The sequence below is a fragment of the Candoia aspera genome, chromosome 3 (assembly GCF_035149785.1).
Source record: "Candoia aspera isolate rCanAsp1 chromosome 3, rCanAsp1.hap2, whole genome shotgun sequence".
Lineage (NCBI taxonomy): Eukaryota > Metazoa > Chordata > Lepidosauria > Squamata > Boidae > Candoia > Candoia aspera.
Window position 1 is genome coordinate 101463008 of NC_086155.1, and position 21140 is coordinate 101484147.

Here is a 21140-nt window from a genome sequence, read left to right on the forward strand (position 1 = left end):
AATGCGAAAGATCGATCCGAGATCCACCTGGTCTAGGATTTAGTTCCCCCAGTTACCAACCAGATGCCAAAGGAAAGACACACATGCTAGGCATGGGTGCAGAAGCAGCTTCTCATTTGTGTTCCATCAACTCATAGTTAGACACGATCAGAAGTTTGTAAGGGCCTGAAAATCAAGGGCCAGGGAAAGACACACTGTAGAGGCTTTAAATATTATCTCCAAACTATAGAGGGAGGATTTAGGAAAGAAGAAAGGAAAAACCAATTTCCACCACTTCACCTCTCTAGAACTCTCTTTTGCCATGCCAGTAATCAGGCTAAGAGTTGGCCAACAGTCCCAAGGCTAAGTCTTTCCGAATAATAAAAGGGGAGAAGTTCTTTTTTGCACCTCTGCTTTCTGAAAAATTTTCTCCTTTCCAAAGCCCTCAAAAGCTCTGAAAGATTTCTATTCCTTGCTGCTAATAGATTGCTAACCAGCATTCCTCTATGTGAGTAAAGAAGCTGCCCTTATCCATGGCAAATCCTCATTTTTTTGGTGCATGTTACTGAGAATGTAAGCTCATGCAAAGAAAGATTTCTGGCACAGTGCCTACAGCCTTCTGGGGTTCAGGGAATTTACTGATCCGACACACAGTTCCCCACCTGGCCAAATCTTTCCAAATTTTAAAACTAAGACGGTGATTTCTAACAGGGGCTGTTTTATTTCTTTAAAATGGCATCACTTGAGAAATAAAGTCAACGTGAGAGAGGAGAACAGAAGCCTGTTTTAATTTAATTAATTTTAATCCTAGGAAAACTAAGATAAATTATACTTTGAATGAACAAGGTAAAGGAACCCAGAACAACATCCGGAGGTTCCAGTAATGGATACACTATTTTATAAATGATTTAACAAGTTATTTCTGAAGGCAGACGATGGAGATATCTAGCCCTCCAGACGTTGCTGAAGCACTTTTCCTTGAACTCCTCTGTTCAGAGTTTGGGGTTGACATCTACATGGCCCAGACTTCTGCACCTTGTTTATAGCAACCCCCAGTCCTTTTAAAAACTCTCAAATGAAAGATATGAAAGAATGAGAACTGGAAAAACCTTGAACTGAATATCAATTTGTGTAGCTTAATTTCCAGATATTAACTTTTAATTTATAAACCCCACAAATAAATACAGTATATAAATTTCTATTAGTATACTGGCTTGTTATTGCTATGTGACATTATTTCACATATTTGGCTTCCTTTTTACAGAAAGGAAGCTGGAGTCACACATCCTGTCCATCGTAACATATTCTTATTTGAATTAATCCTTCTACAAGAAAGAGGAATGTGCAACTTGCAATCTGAGACAGACAGGGCAAGCTGAGGAACTATGGGATAAAAACAAAGGAAATTAAGAATAGGAACCGAGATGCCAAAACTAAGAATGAAGGAAAAGTTAAAATAATTTCAGGGTTTATAAGGTTGAAATAATATGGCATATCAGGTGAACAAAATTCTTGTAAGAAGAAACCACAAAAACAACTGTAAAGGCATCTTAAAGAACTGGAAGATGGGGAGCCCGTCTATATCAGGCCAAGGGCCTATTTATTCCAGCACTTTGTGTCCCATGATGGCTAAACCATTTGCATTTAGAAAGCTCATGGACAGAAGGGCAAAAGCACCGATCCTCTCCTACTTTAAATAAAAGTAGAAACAGCCTGTGATTTAGGAGACAATATCCTACCATCTGGATTAATAGCTGGTGGTAGCTCAATCGTCCATCTATTTGTCTATCTCCTTTTAAAACTTTCTAACTTGATGATCATTACAGTTGATGGCAGCAAATTCCATAGTTTAAAATGTTGTTTGAATGAACAATTTCTTTCATTGGTCCTGAATCTCCCTGTATTTAGTTCCAATGGATGATCTAGATTTCTAATATTGTGAGAACAATTATTTTATCCTCATTCTTTTTACTATGCCTGATTTTATATACCTCTATCATGTGTGATTTTATATACACTGATCTTCCCACTCCTGCAGTTGTTCCCTGTAGGGAAGCTGCAGTGGTTGATTTTCTTTTTGACTGCCCTTTTTCTACACTTTTTCCAGATCTGCGGTATACTTTTTGAAACAGCATAGCATTCTAAGTGTGGTTCTGTCATAGATTTATAGGATGGCATTTTTATATTGGCGGATTTATTTTTTCCATATTTAAAAAAAACAAGTGCATGCTGGACTAATATTTTCATTCAGCTATTCTTTATGACTCCGTTTCCTGCTCAGTCACTGGCAACTCAGACCACATTCATATTTATATAAACTTTGGATTTTTAGAGCTAATACGCAAGACATGACAAGAAGATTAGAACAGCTGAGTGCTTATTTGCAACTGATGATTTGAGTGGTCATCTGGGCTTTTTCTTTGATTGTTGCAAGCAGCCCAAAGTCATTGAGATTTGGGTAGCATGCAAGTTTAATATACTATTATTATTATTATTATTATTAATTTAGTGTTCAAAAACATTCTCTTGAATGACAGAACCCTCATCTCTCCTACTTCCATAGCACTGCCCTATTATCCTCAATTCCTCATGGTCCCTATGCACAATAGTTGTAAAAGAGTAGTAAAGAATAGATGGCAGTGCATAAAAGACTCCAACTCACTGGTCCAATTTGAGAAGGAAAAAGTAAGATAATATCCTGTGAAATACGAACACTTGGCATGACTATTGGAACAAAGAAAATGCCTGGACAAAGGACAACTTTACCCCTGTGCCAAATCAGATCAAGATGATCATCCACAAGGCACAAAGTTCATTAGCCCTGTATACAGGGGAAACTGCTACTAGTAATGCTGTTTCAGAGTAAAAAGGTTCAGATGGCTAGAATGATTTTGACAATAACTTGGCTAACACTACAGAATCTCCACAAAGGCTTTTTGGCAGTGGTATGAAGGAAGCACAACTTTTAACTATTAACAATGAAAACTTTAAGGAAAAAGAAATAGGCAGATAAAACGTTGATGTAGCTACCAAATATAACGTCAAAGAGGAGATAGCAAAGTTGGAAGACACAAGCAGGGCAAGCCACGGTACATAAAGAGAGAGCAAGGCCCACTCCCTCTTCGCACTGAAGATGTTGCCTAGTCTGGCAATGAAACGTCTGCAAGAAAACAACAAGGCTCAGAGAGCACCAAGGACTCCAAAGTTAGAAGAATTTTATGCAATAAACACGTGAAGCAGCCCATGTTCCTGTGGCTGCAACGGGCCGCCTAACTTTAGCACTGCAGGAGCGCTAAGTGGAAGGTTAATGTCATGCCTCAAGAATCTGTTGGAATGACTGTGACAGGGTCTGTTGGGAGGGAATCATCATGGCATCAAAGTGATATACAGTATATTCAGTCAATGAATATTACTGCTTTTGTCAAATTGATGCCCCATGTTGTGAAGACTCTGGTGTTCAGTATCCATCTGCACCAGGTTGTAGATGTTCTGCTCAGGCAATCCAGGAAGGTGTTATTCTCACCAGAAAGGTTAACAGAATGATGCTGGAGGCACCAGCTCCAAAGATCTATGTTGAGACAAAATAAGGTTTCTCCCCTGCTTATGTAAAATACAATGGTAAGGGGGTCCAGTGTCACCTAAACCCCACAATATGCTGTCAGAGAAAGGAAGATCTTGAAGCTCTGGAGAATACCAGATGTCCACAGGTGTTGAAAGATTTTAGTCTGCCCATTGACAAGACTGGAGATCTGCCATGTATCACAGTGAGCCCTCTTGCCCAGCAGAGATGCATTTGTGATGACTATGGAATAATTTATGTTGGAAAAGCTCTCTGAAGTTTAAACTCCCATGGATTCACTAGAGTAACGATTTGGTGACAAGAGTTGGGAAACAGAAACCACTGTGTCCCAAACACAATGGCTGAGGAAGCTTTTCAATGGTCTGGGCAGTCAGGGGAAAGAAAACAGTTGCAGTTGATGCTATGAAATCCAGCATGCACGAAGCTGGTCTTTCCTAACAGAGGTGTACAAGCAGCAGGTGATAACTGCCCAGTGATCTCCTGAGTGAAAAGCCCTCCTTATTCTCAAATCCAGAACAAAACCAAAACCTGTTGGATCTCCTGCACAGTGAACCTGTTCTTGCTTACACAGAGAGCAAGACTAACTAGAAAGCAACTTGATGGGAGGGCACTGATCTTTTGTTCAGATAAACAGTTTTTTCTGAGTATAGGACTAAGCATGAAAGAGCTGCATGATTATCTTGCCATCTGATAAGTGCCTAAAAAGTGAAGCTATTTTTATTCTCACAGAAGCTATTGGTAGTGGACATCATCAGCCTGGTAACTGGAAATCTGGAATTCTATACTTGAGTTAAAAGTGCTTGCCAAGGCACCCAAGCAACAGCTTTCCTGGTCTATTAGAATAGACCACCTTACTTTATTTTGGGAGGCCTCCACTGATAGAAATAGGATTTGATGCTTGAACAGGAAATGTCAGTTTACTGTCTCATACACAGTAAAGATTTTCAATCCTATGAAAACTATAGTTGGAGGGTTGCAAGAACGCTTGCTTCTTAAATTTCCTAAAGAACAAGGATGGAGACAGGTACTCTACTGAGGTATCCATTTACAGTGGGTCAAATATGGAGCTGTTGCCATTTGTTTGTTGTTGCTTGACCATGAAACCAGAGGTCTTAATCATGTGGAACACTTGTGGATAAAGTCATCAATTCTCAGAAACAAAGGAGGATACCTGATGGATGGATGAATCAGTGAGACAGAAAATGTATGTGCCTCATAATCAGAAACAGTCTTTAAATCCAGGACCTGTACCAGAAACTAAAATGACAGCCCCTAAGGTAGGTGACAACTGAACTTTTATGCAGATGCAGCCTGCTAGCAAGTATGAATTAGTGTTGCTCAACCAAGAGTAGGAACTATGTGGTGAAAAGATTGCAAAACTCACAGGACATGAACCAGGCCAGAACTGCCACAGGAATTAGGTCTGTGCAGTTTGGAAATATTTCAGAAATGCTTTGCAAAAACTTGCACAAACACAGCCCTTCTCTGCTATTCAAAAGCACTCATGTCACACAAGCCTAAAGCTGTGGCTGTTTTAGGAATTGTTTTAACAATCTACCTACTTCACTGAATCAACTCATTAAAGCAGCTGTATCTTCTTCTGGGCTAATGTGTAAACCTGGCTGTTTTAATGAATAGCATAAGTATTGTGTTATCACAAGTCACAGAACAGTTCTTCCAATATTTTTAAAGTATGTTCAGCCTGAATAGGACTCATAGTGATGATACTGAGTTTATAGCAGCCAACTGTATCATCTTCAGTCTGGCAGGGAGCAGGAATGAAAGTATTGAGAAGAATGCCATTCCTCTGTACACTACTAATCAGTGATTGGAAGGCTAGAATCATGTGAAGCTAAGACAGTCCCGTAACATTGCATTGAGAGAAATGCAAGTAACAGCATTAGGATAAGTTGCAATGAATTACAAGGCAGACTTGGGGTCACTGGTCTAGCCCTGTCAACCCTGGTCATACATACCTTCTGGTCAGCCTCTGTGGCTCCAGTGGTTATGAAGCTGAATGTTGTTATATAGCTTCTTCCCATAATGTCCCAAATGGTCTTGTCTTGGGAGCACTTTGACTTGTGCTCTTTAGACACTGGCGCTGGAGTGAAAGTGATACCAGAAGTCAGTGGCTTTGTAGTTAAGGTGGCAAATGGTTAACTGTGAAACTGATACTGTACCTACCTCAATCTATGAAGTCTGGCATCAAGTGTTTTGTGACGCACAATGAAGGCTACACCGATATCAGATAGAGTTGAGAGTCTTTTGAAGCCAAACATTATCAATTCCAATGCAACTATAGCAGGAAGTTTTGGCTATGGGCACATGAGCCCATTCAATGCCCTTTGCCTAAGCAAAAGACACACTTAGGATATCTGTGGGAGAGATTTTGATCACACCACTGGAGCAATTTAAGAAAATTTGCTATAGTTCAGTGGCTATAGGCTTGTGAAATATGAGCACTTGTAGCAAAAGCATTAAGAGAAGCCCTTCAACTGGAGAAAAGCTTACAGAAAAACACTCTATATTTGCTGTACATCAGTAGAAGAGGAACTGAGAAACTGATGAGCTAAAACTATGTAAGTTGGAGTGGGAAGGGCTTCTAGTAGTCCAGGTCAGCTAAGGAAAGGTTCTAGAGTAGTGAACTGTGAAAATCCATACCATCCTTCCCAAACAGTGTGATGCACAGAGACCAGAAAGAATAGCCAACCAAACCAAGAGAATTGGAAAATATAAAGGAAGAAGGGGAAGCAAGACACATATGAAAAAAAGTGTTTGCAGAGCTTAGAGTAAATATGGAAAAGATAACAAAAAAAAAAAAGCCAGTGATGATTGATAAGGAAAAGGTAAGGAATGAGCCAATTCCATTGTAAGGATCTGTTTTTAGAGCAGAGGTAAATGATTTGAACACAGAAGATGCTGTTGCCCTCTCTCATCAAATACTTGAGAAATCATTCAATAGATTACTACCTAAGAGGTTATTATCCTTCTGAATCAATGGGAGGTAACGCTTCCATTGTTTTGTTTAACTGAGGTTGGATGACTCAAAATCTAAATACCTGTGAATAATCAGCTGTTGGGTCAAAGGATAAGACCTTTAAGGGAAAATTTGATGGAAGTCCCTTAAGTAAGCCCCCTCAACTAGCTGGACATATGATCCTATCTTCTTTACTATGTGCAGTCTTGTGGGATAAAATGTTAATGTTAATTATATTACAAATTCCATTGATAGTTCTGACATGTGCTTTCTTTATTGATGGACTGCCATCATGAGATCCTAATAAGGCAAATGAGAGATTTAAAAAATCAGCCTTCATTGCTGCAAGCTGCATTTTTTTTTTTATGATTACATTCCTCGAAGTCACAGGACAGAATCTGTTATCAAGCTCATGAAATAATTAAGTATAGAATGTATTTTAAAAAATAAATGCAAAAGGTTTTTTTTAACCTTAGGATCATTTTTACTCATGACAATATTTGTTAAAAATATTACATCTGCCTTTGAGAAGACAGAGTATCAATTTTTTATATTATGGAAAAATAAACTCTACAGACATCTCAAATTGGCACACAGCATTTGAAAATAATATCCTTTCCCAATCATCTTTCTAAAAGTCTCCTTTACCACCTCCCTTTTCCCAATTATTCTTAACACACTGGGCTGTATGAATGGGTATAAGACAAGAATACCTAAAAACAGTAAAATGTTTATTTTCTTAAAAAAAAAGAGAGAGAGAGAGAGGGATTCAAACTGATTGTGATCACAATTTCCATCTGCGGTCAGCAAAGCCAATACTGCAAGTATATTCCTTGATTGAAATGGTTAATAAAATAAACTGTTGGTTTTTTTTTAAAAAAAAAATACAGATTTCTGCTCCTGTATCACCATATCCAGTATTTGTATGACAACATGCTTTTTAATTGATAACTTCTTCCTAGCAGAAAACAAGGTTGATCATGGCAAAGCATCCCATTTCCAAAGCTCTATACTGTCAGTATTAACAAGAACTCCATGCCCCACTTGGGTGTGGGCTGATGCAATACGGTGAACTGGAAGATTTAACTGCTTAGTTATGGAAGATTTTGTACACCACCACCTCAGCCAATAGAAAACAGGCTAACAGCCCAAGTGAAATCTACCGTGTCTTTTAGATGTTTAGGTCAAAAGTCTGTGGTGTTCCTGGACACAAGGAAATGAAAACTCGCAACAGGTTTCAGTTAGCAGCAGCAAAGGCAGTTCCATAGAAGCTGTTCTTCTTTCTTTTAACAACGTTCATTGTATGGTCATTAAGAAAACACTGTAACTGAATGGAGCATACAATGTGGAAATAACTGTTTGTTATGTAGTGCTGTTCACTTGAGAAGACTCCCCCAAAAGATCTGGATTGAACTGTAATCTATTTACACAGGAGCATTCCTGTTTCGATTGGCAGAACTGGCACTATGTGATATCCTCCTCTTCTGAACAGTAATCACGGCCCTTTAGAAGAAAATAAAGAGATTTTTTTAAAAAAAATTACACTAAAATCATACAAGAAGACTATACACAGAGAGAATATCAAAGACATAGAGTGACAGCCCCCACTATCGTTTTGATGTATAGACATTTGATTAATACTTTGTTTTAGAATACTTCACAAAATTCAAGGCAGGAAACATTAGCCACCTCCCACTTCTACAAAAACATTGTAAACTGGGTACTTCTTGCTGTGAATCCCTCTATAATCTTTCAGTAATAGGCAATCATCTCCTGTTGTTCAAGAAAACTGAATGGTCAGGTACCACTTATCATGCTAATACTGCACTCCCTAATGAGGAAATAATTAAAAAATGCAGTATGTAACTTTTACTTGCAGCAACTTAGAAATGCAACAGTATGTTTCTTTGTACTTGCAGTAATACATCAAGGGACATACTGCATCAGCATGTCTTCCAATGTCTTATAGTGTAATGCCCTGCTGATGTGCTGGTTCCCAAATAAAGGAAAAGCCCAACATCACAGAACAGGACAGAAGTTGCTGGAGGGCCATCACTTTGTACATCCCTTGTCTGGACCTCAGTTCTTTTGCAAATTAAAAATGAAGCTTTGGAAAAATACAAAGTGTCATAGAATAGATAAATGTTTTCTACAATGTGTGTGTGTGTGTTGGGTGTACATGCAGACATAGTATTCCAGTATCTTATCCTATTATATGCATGTACATATCTATGTATACTTAGTATTTCTTAACTGCATATACAGTAGTGTTGTAAATAAATAGGCTGATAAATAAAAGCCACCCTGTAGACTGGTTTACCTTCTGGATTTTTGCTCCTTATGTTTGTGTTTTCAGCTATCCCATTTACGTCTCATAATGCCAATTTGTAAAAGTGGATATGTGCTATGTGCTGAATTTAGACACCATATATTACATATGTATGCCTTTTGATAAACCAGATTGTTGCACATCAGACTGAACTCTATATGATTGCATAAACTTCTTTGGAAAGCTCTTATTTCCTACTTAATCCAAGCTTAACTTCATAAACTTAATGGGTTCAAAATTACTGTAAATTTGCATGACAGCTCCTGTAACTTAAAGGTTAGGAGTATATAATTACAGTACTTACATAATTGTTATCTCACAACCCCATCCCACATTTGATTATATGAGGATAATATAAGAGAATTTGAGTAATCTTCTAAAGCAATTCCATAGGCAATGTGTTACAAGAATCTATGTGTAAGTAACCATGGCATAACGATCTCATGTTAAAGCGGGATCACAGCAGGATCATCCAAACTGGAAGAAGGTAAACAGTTGGGTCTCCATAATCGCAAGATTTATGTTGGTGGATTTGTGTTTTCATGGTGGCGGTTGTGAAAGTTGTTATACTAAAAATATGGCTGCTGCTTGCTGCATTCACTCTGAGTGATGGTGGGACACACACATCTTTAGTCTCACATTAAGTGTCATCTGAGTAGGATGGTTTGTGACCTTTGTGTGATGTTTGTGTATGTCTTAGGTTACTCCAACTTGATTTTAGGCATATGTGTAAGTGTTTATGCATATGTAGAAAACATCTGGGGCTATTTGGATGAGAGTACATATTTTCATGGAATTTCACATTTTCAAAGTATTGACATGTAATCCCCATAAATATGGACCTTCAACTGTAATCTGTTCTGGAAAATTTTTTAAAATTTATTTTTATCCCTTTATTATTTTTGTAAATAACTCAAGGTGGCAAACATACCTAATACTCCTCCCTCCTCCTCTTTTCCCCACAACAACAACCCTGTGAAGTGAGTTGGGCTGAGAGAGAGTGACTGGCCCAAGGTCACCCAGCTGGCTTTCATGCCTAAGGCAGGACTAGAATTCTCAGTCTCCTGGTTTCTAGCCCAGCACCTTAACCGCAAGACCAAACTGGTTCTATTTAGATCTCCAAAGAGAAAGTAAGATATAAGAGCACCCTTCAAGCAGAAAACACAATCTACTCTAACCAGAAAACTCTAACATTACCTCCTAAGTCAGTCACGGTACTCATCATCAACATGTTTTGCTTTGTCCAGATTAAACTGCAATTTATATGCTTGAGCCAACCATTTCTGGTTTCATCAGACTCACATGAAAAGCAGAAATTGAGTACGTTATTAATTTATTGATGACTCATTTCAAATTTTCATGACTTTACTTGGTTGCCTGTATGCATTAAGAAAAATGGCAGTGGGGATAAGATAGAGCTCTATTGCACAACATAGTATAAGATATAGAGCAATAGTCCCATGTTACTGGAAACATTCACTGAAGTAGCTCCTTTCCTATCAAAGGCTAACTAATCCAGAAAGGATTAATTAGGACAGTGGGCATGGCCCAGAAGACTTATTTAGATACCTTCTTCTTGCTTATCCTCAGCCTAGATCACCCTTCAAGGCACCAAAGCTATTTTGGTGTCAATCCCAAACTGAAATTACTGATGCATATATGGTTAAGAAACATCATATACTTATTTCCTTCAAGGATTAGAGAAATAAATATTCTCAAACTTTCCCAAAGGACTATTACATTTCATTATTTCATTAAAGTCCATTATTCCTAACTAAGATGGCAACTAGGACATCTATGTTGAGGTTTTCCTACTAACAGATTAAGCTACTTTTATACCTAATCATTTGGCCAGGTGAAGGGGTTGCATTTGATTGTCTCCTCTCACGTGCTTCATGCAAAATAGCCTGGGGGGAGGACCTGCCCGGACTTGTTTTCTCACTTCCTTTTTTTTCTCACTGCCGATATGTAGCGAGTAAGGCTTGCTCCAAAGGGGGTTAAGTCCTTTAAATGTTTTGCTTTTGTTTTTGCTTTCTGTAAATACATTATTTTTATAGAAATGCTTGGTGTGTGACTTTTTTGACCTCTCCTGGGCTAAAGGCTTTCCCAGCATCTGCAACAATCTAGACAACATCATTTGGAATGGAAATCTGCAGGAAAAGGAAGCAATATCCAGATCCCACTGGCTTTAGGGCCAGGATGTTAGTAGAGCCCAGACTGTGTGTTTTGCTCTGAGCTGTTATTATTGGAGTTGATTATTTGTGTATGTGTGTGTTTATGCACTGTTAGCTGCCCAGAATTATTTGATTAAGATGGGTGGCCATATGCAATTGCTAAATCAATCAATCAATCAATCAATCCTATGAGCTAGCAGCTCAGGTGGGAGGATGAGAACCCTGCCTTCTTCAGCCAATCACTAAAGGGTTTTTGCACCTTAGATAATAGTTAACTTGAAATTCAGCTCAACCTCTTGCTCTAGTTTTTAAGCATCTTGTCAGCTTTCTGATGACTCTGTGTAGGCAGCAACAGACTTGAAAAAGGGAAAGGAATGAAAGAGAACATGCAAACATTGGTTAAGAAACCAGGGATACAGCCCACGTCTTCCTGAAGAATGGCAGGCAGCTCTTCAGCACAGCTCCTTTCTCAAAGCAATGAGAAAAAGAGATCATGATTGAACAAATTAACTCAAGTAAAAAGCCTGCATTTGAATATAGGTCACTGCCATATAGGCTTTAATACTGGTGTGTTTAAATTACACATTATCCATGTGGCAATTTGAATTCAGTCTTAGCCTTTAATTCACAGTATAAGCAAGAGAATAAAAAAATATTTTAATCAAATTGCCAGACAGGGAGAAGAGGAAAAAAAATCTGGACAGCAAATTACCATTCTATGTGGATAGGTTTGCACTTTGAAATAAGTAAAATCACTATTCCTTGCACTTTGAAGCAAGTAAAATCTTCCTTTGGAGAATGCAGAAATTGGGGGTAGGAGGGAGGGGAGATAAGGACATTTGTGAGAAAATCTATCTAGGTCTAGGCAAAAAGGTTTCTACTTCTATAAGATATGAACAGGGAATACAGAACCTAATACTGTTGTATGCCATGTGAATAATCATCCCTGCTAAAACTCAGTACTTCTTTTAGCTTCAAAATTCAGCTTAAGTTCATGCTGTGTGTTTTAATCAACTTGATGATTTTTACTTCGGCAGGGTAGCATTATATTCCTTAGTGTTAGAACCCTAACTATAATTGCAAGAGGAAAAGATGTAATCAACACAAGAGAATGAAATGATGGTGGCAGAAGTGGTGGAGATTCTTATTAATAACAGGAAAACAATGCAGTATGTGGCCAAATGCAACTCATTTCATGCTTCTTTCTTTGAAATAAAGACTATTTAAGGATTGGGGCTTCTTTGTCATTGAATCACATTAGGATAGGAACATTGTAGACTAAATTATAGATGAGTCATGAAATATTTCTAAATTCTGGCCAGGTCTATGGAAGTGATGTGCACATTCTGTCAATTGTTTTAGACTGAAATGCAAATTAGATTAAGCTTTGTAGTTGGAGGCAAGTCATGGTATATTTTCTAAGTGGCGTGACTAATATGGTGGAACTCACAGTATTAGACACCTTTGAGACTACTGCTCTGTTGAGTTTTATATATATAAACTCCTATAATAACAGTGAATAAATACTATCTATTTAATATTTCAACATTAGTCCAACCTTTAATACTTGATTCTCCCTGTTGACTTATTGACTATCTCTCAGCTTAACCTATCTTATACCGCTGATACAAAAATAAAATGGAAGAGAATACTATGTGTATGCAACCTGAACTCTTTCAAAGATGGGTATAACTAACTTTATTTATTTGTTATTTTATACAAATAAATCAAGTAAGTAAATCCAAATTCTTCTGAACCAGTGGTTCTCAAAGTTGGTCCAGAGACCCCTGGAGGTCCCCAAGACCTTTTCAGGGGGTCTGCGAAGTCAAATATTTTAAAATTTCTTAGTTTTAATTTCTAATATAGTAAATATTGATAGATATAACTCACATAGACCAAAGCTCTTTGGGGTCCTTAATAATTTTTAAGAATGTAAAGGGTTCTAAACCATCAGAATTTAGAGATTCTAATGCTTCCCTCCCTGTTGCTTGAGGCACTAAATATATATTTTAAAATTATTTTTAAAGAACCGAAAATCCAGGCAATTTCTGACACAGATATTCTGATTCCCGTCATCTTTAACCATTTCTATTTCTGAATTATGCCTCTTAAAATACAAATAAACAAAGGTTATGTGCATGTAAACAGAAGCATGATTACACCAAATATGTCCCCACAACAGAATACAGAGAAGGATGAATTTGAGTTTAACCCAGCATGCTGCCTGTTTTGCTTCCGCTCTTCTTTCTCATTTTTAACGATTAATGATGATCATGCTCATATTCCGGCAACATTCTGTCTGTTCTGCACAATATCCTTTTATTAGCTGCTTTATTGTTTTAAAATGATGCATTCATAAACAAACTGACACCACAGGAATACAGAAAATTTGTAAGATAAATTATTCTCCTACATGGCTGTATCATAGCTCCGCAGGGTGAAGTTCAGACAGCAGAAAAGCACAGTGCCTTCTGCTGCTCCAGCCTTTAACAATGTGATTCCTTTTTCTGACTGCCATTCAAAGGAAGCAACCGAAGAGGCTCGGTGGCCTGGTGTGGTGAAACTAATTGTGTCAAACATTTTCACTTTAATAATAGCAAAGGGAACTGCAAAGACACAGTAGCTTTTTTGATGAACGGTTACCCAAGGGATTAAAGTGGCTCCCTACCACAGAAACTCTTGACTTCAGTTGGTCTTCTGTTTTCATGATGCCCTTTAGAAGAATGTAGGTGAAAGCATATGCAAGCACATACTCAGACGATCAATTTTCATTTCTTGAAAAGAAATGAACAGAGACATGAAGAGTCCACCCACATGAGTAAAAATGGCTTTGCAGCCTACCGGAACTAAGCCCCGGCATCACAAAGAAAGCCATGGGGGAAGGGCAAAAAATTATTCCAAGCCCCCATCTCCACAAAATGCTGTTTTAATCTCCCAAACTCCATTCTTTATAGGTGATCAGTAGAATCCAGGAGGGTTGTACCACTTTCACATCCAGTTACACAATCATTTGGAGTCATGATTAACACCTGGAAGTTTTGGAGCCAACTCTGCCCCCAGATCTTCCTCCCAGGATACCCCTCCACCATACTTATTATACCTCACACCAGGATTTTCTCTGAAACGGAGATACAAGGAGTGGCTGCTAATGCTGTCTTCTGCAGTGTAACTGGGTTAGGCTTTGACAAAATCTCCTCATCACGTGCTTCAGCAGATCATTGTTGTCCTGACATTTTAGCCCTCAGGAAGCCTGGGAATTGTAGTTCTAATGCAGCTAGGTGACACCTGAAGAAAACTGGGCTCAACAGCTCTGCCAAACCCTCTTCCACTATTCATACAAGGGAAAATACAGAGGCTTTGTTCTGTCATTCAGCTCTGGGTGGGTATACAGGAGTCAATCTGGCCCTTCTGCTAAACCTAAAATGTGACTCCCCCAACATTTGAATTGGATTTCAAACATCCCACTATTCAACTTATATCTTTTCTGAAATATTTTAATGGAATATGGAGATGGAAAATCCATGTATCGTCTTCATGATTAACATGGAGTACAATTGACTTGAAGTTTATTAATTTAAACTGGAAGGAGGATTCCTGACAATCAGGTTTGCTTCCTACTTTGCTCCCCTTAGTAGCACTCAACTTTTATTATCTGACTTTGCCACACAGTGGAGTAGCCTGTCTTCTGTATCAAACCGCAAGCTACAATGTTGCTTTTTGGGGATCTAATTTATTCACTTTAGGGAATTATTGCCTATGGTGACTCTCCAAGGATCCTCAATATTTTTGTCTCTTTGTTTGCATGTATCTCATATCCATTGTTTAAGATAATACTCATGCATTGATTTCTAAGGTCAAGCTAATTACTTGCCTGTCTGCCACATGTCCCTTAATTTTCTCCCAGGACTTATTCCTTAGCCCTGGTTGATGTCATGATAAATTCTCAATTCTCTACCACAAATCTGCTTTTATAAATTTGGGCATGCTTGATACGTCCTATTTAAATAAACCTTTAAGCTTGGAAAATGTTCCCTAATACCTTACCAATTTCCTTGATTATTGTGGCTTCTCTCATTTCCTTCTTAACTATTTAGCCCATTACTTAGTTTATATATTACCAGAAGGATCACATGAAAGTTCAGGATGCCAATATTCTGCCACAATACTGTGTCCCACTTCCTTTGCCACAGAAAAGGGAAAAGCAAAGGAATCTGAAGAATTAACTAAATCTGACAGGAGCCAAACGCAATAAAAAAAAAGTTAATGAACTGAGTAGTGAAATTAGAGACAGACCGTGTAAGCCTGAGACTTGTAAAGTGCATGCTGTCACCGCCCTTGCACATTGATTCCCTTCATCATACTCTGGTTAGGCAGTTCTCACAAGCAGCACTGTATCTCATATGCCTGCTTCTTTTCCATACACATACATTGTTTTCAAGCCTAATATGACATATCACCTATCAGGATGTTAACAAGTATCTCCAGCTAGGCATTGAAATCTGAATTCAGATCATTCAAAAGCAGCTAGTCTGTTTAAGTGTAGGACTGGAGAAGTTTATTATATTTTTATGGAAGCTAACTCAATGCCATTTTGTCTGAGCATATGAAACACAGTGCCAGCTGTGCCTATATTCTTATAGCATGAGAAACAAAAGTTACAACATTAAGCTGCATCGCAAGATAGTGTTGATTTATAGTAGAACAAACCCATAGCACCTTCTGTGGCTTATTCAGGAATTAAGTGCTCCAAATATTTTGAACATGCTTTGACTTCATCAGGAGCAGGATCTAAACAATCTCTCATAATATTTTATTGAAGAGACATTCCACAGGAGCTATAGAACCCTTTTTACAAAAGCAACTAAGTTGGCTAAATAGGCTTTGTCTGAATAGTGTTCACTGACACCAGCATGACTTTCCTCATTGCAAAACCTCATTATGTGGTTCTGAAGAAGCATTAGCAATAACCAATATTAAGCCAACATTTTAACATTCCTGTCTTACAGTTCCAATTGTGAATCAGCTCTTCAGGCGAAGAAGCCCAATTTTGTGGCTCTATCCTACACACATTATTGCTACTTCAAATTCTTAAGGAACTCCAACTACTCTGTTCTATTGACAGATTTTAGGAAAATGAAAGAATTGTGGACAAAAACAAGCACCACCTTTGAACTAAGATTGAAGGGTCTGGCGCTTTTCTAAGGAAACAAACAACAGAATGGAGTCAGTTACAAATTGTCCTCTACTAATCTCTTCGGGTCAGCACAATTTGAAATGTAGGAGACAGGTATCCTGGTTTGTGGCAGATTAAATGGAAAAATCATGCCTTGAGAAGTGAATTCTTAACCCTGGGGAGGAAATAATTTTAAATGTACTAGAAATGACCAGCATGGTTATATTCGGCCAAGAAGTGAAAGCAAAAGGTTGGGCTCCTTCTATGATTCCTCTGCTAATAAACTACTTCTTTGAAACAATTCAAGGAAATGGATAGCACTCTCATTTACTTTGTTAATATAAAGGATGGTTTATATACTGTGCCAAGAAAAAGTCACTCCCTGCTTTCAATAGGTACATATATACTGATACAGAGACTCACAGTAAAGTCTAGAAATTCCAGTAGCACATGCATTTTATTGTTCAAGCAAGGGCAATTTTAATTTATATAGGGAATTTTTATTAGTAGTTATTAATTTGTGTGCATGCACAAAGAAAATTATAATTTGATCCTGATACATTAGAGTAACAGGGAATGAAAGAGAAAGTATTTACCATGGACCTTTTCTCCTAATGGAGAGTAAACAGCTTTTCTCATTCTCATTCCTCCTTTAACATACTGAAAAAACAGAGGAAGTTGATTCCTACATTTTTTTGCCATTTGCATTACAGTTTTTGAAAATGTAAGGAGGGCAGCTATAATCAGCTAAACATCGTAATCTCAACCTAACAGGATTAGGTCATTTAAGACTACTGAAATCAGAGACCATACACAAAGACCGATGTGCTGTTCCTATGTAGCCAATGCCTTTCAAAAAATGTTATATCAAATATTAACTTGAACATGCTTGCTTATTCCATTTGTATCCCATCCTCCCTAATAATATACTGGAGCACATGATGCAATTTACTGCAGATTTGCCACCAATAGAGGTCTAGAGCAAAAGGTTGGCAGCTTTTTTTTTTTTTTAAAGTGTGCATCTTCAAGCTAGGTAAAAACCTTTCGTTTTCCCACATCAATTTTCCTGCATTTTTTTCAAGCCCTCGTACTCCTCTTCCCCCGTCCAGGCTGTGTGCCTGACTACTACTGATACAGTTCACCAAATTCTTTCCACCGTCTATTCTTCTTGTGTTGTCTAGACAAGTTAAGCAATCACTGCTTGGGGAATCACTACCATTACAAAAACCTTCAATGTATTACAGTTCAAATGTTACAGTTACAATATACGCGAAATAAAAGCAGTGTGTCCAGATGTTTCATTTAACCAATGTGTTTATTAATAGTACAGGCATCTGCAATAAAATTGTTTGGGTTAATAGAAGGATCCACTGAAATCTGTGACTAGTTATTCAGTGTTGACATAAACCTATAGAAACTCTGCTTTTAACTGCATACATTTTATTCCTCCGTTAGAAGACTCTTGGTGTTGAATTTTGCTACTATTTATTCCAAAGCAGGGAGAAAAAAAGCTGAAATTTGTCTTCATTAACTACAGCCAGGATATACCTCAACTGAGGAGTCAAACTATATGTTAAAATATACTTAATCTAAAAAGAGAAACATGTTCCCAAACTCCTTGTGCAGTTTTGCTGGAGGAAGGATCATGCAGAAACCTACATTTAAATTCAAAGAGCTGAACTATGATTTATTCATATGACTGAATATATCGACTGTGTTAATGGAGAAACATATAACATCTATAAAGAGTGCTTCCTTAAGTTTCTTGAATGACCAAATTTCCCACCTCCCCCTTGTGCATTTAATCAAACATTTCAGTTTTGAAGATAAAAGTTAATTTGTACCTGCTGATGTCAAAGAATAATTTTCAGTTATTTTCTTATGGAGAGCAGTAATTTTGTTACCTAAGGTAAGGATAATACTTCTATCTGGGATGAAGGTTAAGTGTTCTCAGACTTTTTTTTTTAAAAAAATACTCATTTCAGTTAAAAACCAAAAATCATCAAAAGGAAAAAAAGAGACAAAACTGCACTTGCTGAGCCATTTGGCAGGACTCTGACCAAAAGAGATAACTACAAGATGAACTATCACAGCAATCAAAAAAGCTTCTATACACCATTATGTCAAGGCAGGGTAAATAATAATTCTTAAAATTCCTGTAAAAGCTCTTGGGTCATCAGACTAGCTTACTGTTCTAGGCCATGGGTTTTCAAACTTTTTCAGGCAGTGGAATTTGTTTAAAAAAAAAAATCCAGAACACCTGATCAAGAGGGTGGGGCTTCTGAATGTCATTTGACAAGCCCCACTCTTTCTGCTGTACCTTAGTAACTAAGGGGAAAAAACCCACTCTGCAAGGGACTAGGCCTCCCTCCCTCCACTCAGTCCTTTGCAGAGTTCTTTTCCCCCTTAGGAAATCCATTTAAGTCCTTGCGTAACCCAGTCTGAAAAACCCCATTCTTGACACCTGAGAAATCTGTCCATGCTACCTACAGATTGCCTTTGTATTGTCTTGGCTTTCAGAGTTGCCTCTAGTCAATATGGACAGTCTCCTCAAAGGAAGTTTTTTTAAGGTTAAGTTTTCACATTCCATTTATATGACAGCCACTGATAGAAGATTGATTCAGCAGCCATACATTTGTTCTCCTTGCAACAAACTACTAAGACTGATCTAACTTCAGTGAGTGAAACTATAGAACCTACAGTATTACAAAATGGAAACTTGCTAGATCAGTGATAAATCCCAGATGGATCCTCAACTTTTAACAGATTCCACAGTTGTTACATTTATATATTTTATATATTTTGATGTCACCACCATTCTATTTTGCACTTCAGGATGATATACAAACAACTGTATTACAGTCCAAGTACAATAATATATTAACTATTTTCTTAGTTCCTCTTACCTTTTCAATTTTCTCATCCAGCATTCTGAAGAATTCTTGTTGGCTTTCAGAAATGTGCATGCTGAAAACAGAAAGAACCATTTCAGAGGGGTTTTCAAGTGATGTAGTTTACTGGGACAGTGTGGCTCCTGTCTCAATCTCTAACCTGCCATTTTCAGAAAAAGAGCAGACATCATCAGCTCTGATCAAACATCATTTCTGTATCAAAGCTTCCAAAAGATTGGGAAGAGGGAAAATTATTTGAGTGGGGATGCCTTTGTATGTTTCAGCATATGCAAAAAGCTGCAATATGCAGACCTGGAAACAGAGTATGCATCTCACTAACATGACAAGAACGGGGGAATGACCCCCAATAGAAAAGTGCCCAATATTTGAATTATAGGAGGTCAGAGGTAGTTTTGTTTCTTGACCTGCTTTTTAGAAAGCAAGCAATCAGGAAAGTCTTAATTTCAATGAATCAAGAGCTGGGAACTATGGATTTCAGTAAGAACTGCCTCTCCCAATTCAGAATAATTTAGTCATTATAAGTGCCTGTGCTGAAAACAAAATTTTCACAAAGTAAGGCACAGAACCAACTGCAGGTATGCAGAGCAAAGTTGGCATGATTTAGTTTTACCCTCAAAGGTCCTTCTATGGAGTTAGATGTAGCACAATAACTCTTTACATTAAACTCATCAGAAGCCTCTAATTTATACTCTAATATATACTGACATTTCCAGACCAAGGTTCTTTGCCACCACCCACAGTTCTCTCCAGACAAAGTCAAATAATACGCTTCCACTAACAACCCAGTGCTGAAAGGCCCAAATTGGTGAGACTTTGTTTCACAGAAGTAGGCAGGGCTGGAAATCTAGCATTAATAGTCTGTAAAGAATTTTACTGTTATAGTGTTGTCAGTGCATTTGAAAGGTTCAGGACGTAAGACATCATAAAAATGGAACATACAGAATAAGGCCAGATAATTTTACAAAGCCAGGATCCACAGGAGACTCAGAGGCTGTGTTCTGAACATCGCGTGTATACATACATTGTTAAATTACAGAAACTTTTAGATGTGTTTTTTTAAAATAGAATATTGGGATCTGGGAAAAAATGAACTCTAGATTAAAATATTCAAATGTAGATTGCAGAGGACCACTCAGAAAGTAGAAGTGGCCTACTTCTATTTTGCGTCTGTTTCCCCCCCACCCGCTTTTTTTTTGCCTCTAATATTTCTTATTCCTCTGTGGCTTTCATTTTTACTACAATTCTGTTGGCATGCATCAACTGAGATTGCTAATGGAAATACTAGTAATACAGAATAAAATAATAGAAAACTTGGTAATTCTTTATCTCCAGAACCCATTTCCTAAAGGTGTCTTCTCTTGATGTACAAGCATTCAGAGTGAGATTGTGTACTGTCAAAATACAGAATGGGAATACCAAGGTTTTTTAAACAGGGAAACCTCATGTTAAATACATTGGAAATCAAGCTTTTTTAAAACCAGGGAATTACATGTTTAAAAAAACGTAAGTGGGAAACAACTATTGCCAGCTATGTAGAAAAGAGTGAAGGATGCTTTTTTAAAAAAAATAGGGGAAAAAACTATATGTGATGCCAAGGCTTGCTTGCCTATTTTTACTTATTCTTGTTTTTTTAATCAAAAGTTAGAACTACACATTTCAGAATTTTATGTAGTGGCATGGTAGAGAACACATTTCAAAAGCAAAAGACAAGACTTCATTTTCAAGACCATCCAGGAAGAAAGGTGGTTGATCACAGAAGTTAAACCAACTTGAGCTTCCTTCTCAAAATATAATGTACATCTGTAATGATTTCTATGGAGAACAGTTAGTGTAAATGAGGCCATTAGCCAGTTACACAAAGGGTGGAATACAGAGGTGGTGGTGGTGTTGGGAGTGGGAAAGTAAAGAAATATGGAAGTTCAGACAACACCGAGGAAGAGGCATCCACAAGAATGATCAAAAAGGGGAGAGGGTGTGAAATGCCTCTTCAAACATTCACAGGGATTAAGAGGAGCT

At 37.7% G+C, this 21140-nt stretch overlaps 1 protein-coding gene across 1 annotated transcript in view; it reads right to left on the reverse strand.

Annotated features, from left to right (window-relative positions):
- Nucleotides 1–7246: 7246 nt before the first annotated feature.
- C3H1orf21 (chromosome 3 C1orf21 homolog) overlaps nucleotides 7247–21140 on the reverse strand; it is an 89331-nt gene continuing 75437 nt past the window's right edge. Inside the window, exons 4-5 of the mRNA XM_063298428.1 lie at nucleotides 19119–19179; nucleotides 7247–8039 (exon numbers count right to left, since the gene is read on the reverse strand). Of these exons, the coding sequence (XP_063154498.1) occupies nucleotides 8001–8039; nucleotides 19119–19179 (100 nt within the window). The 3' untranslated portion in view covers nucleotides 7247–8000. The remainder of the gene's footprint in view (nucleotides 8040–19118; nucleotides 19180–21140) is intronic.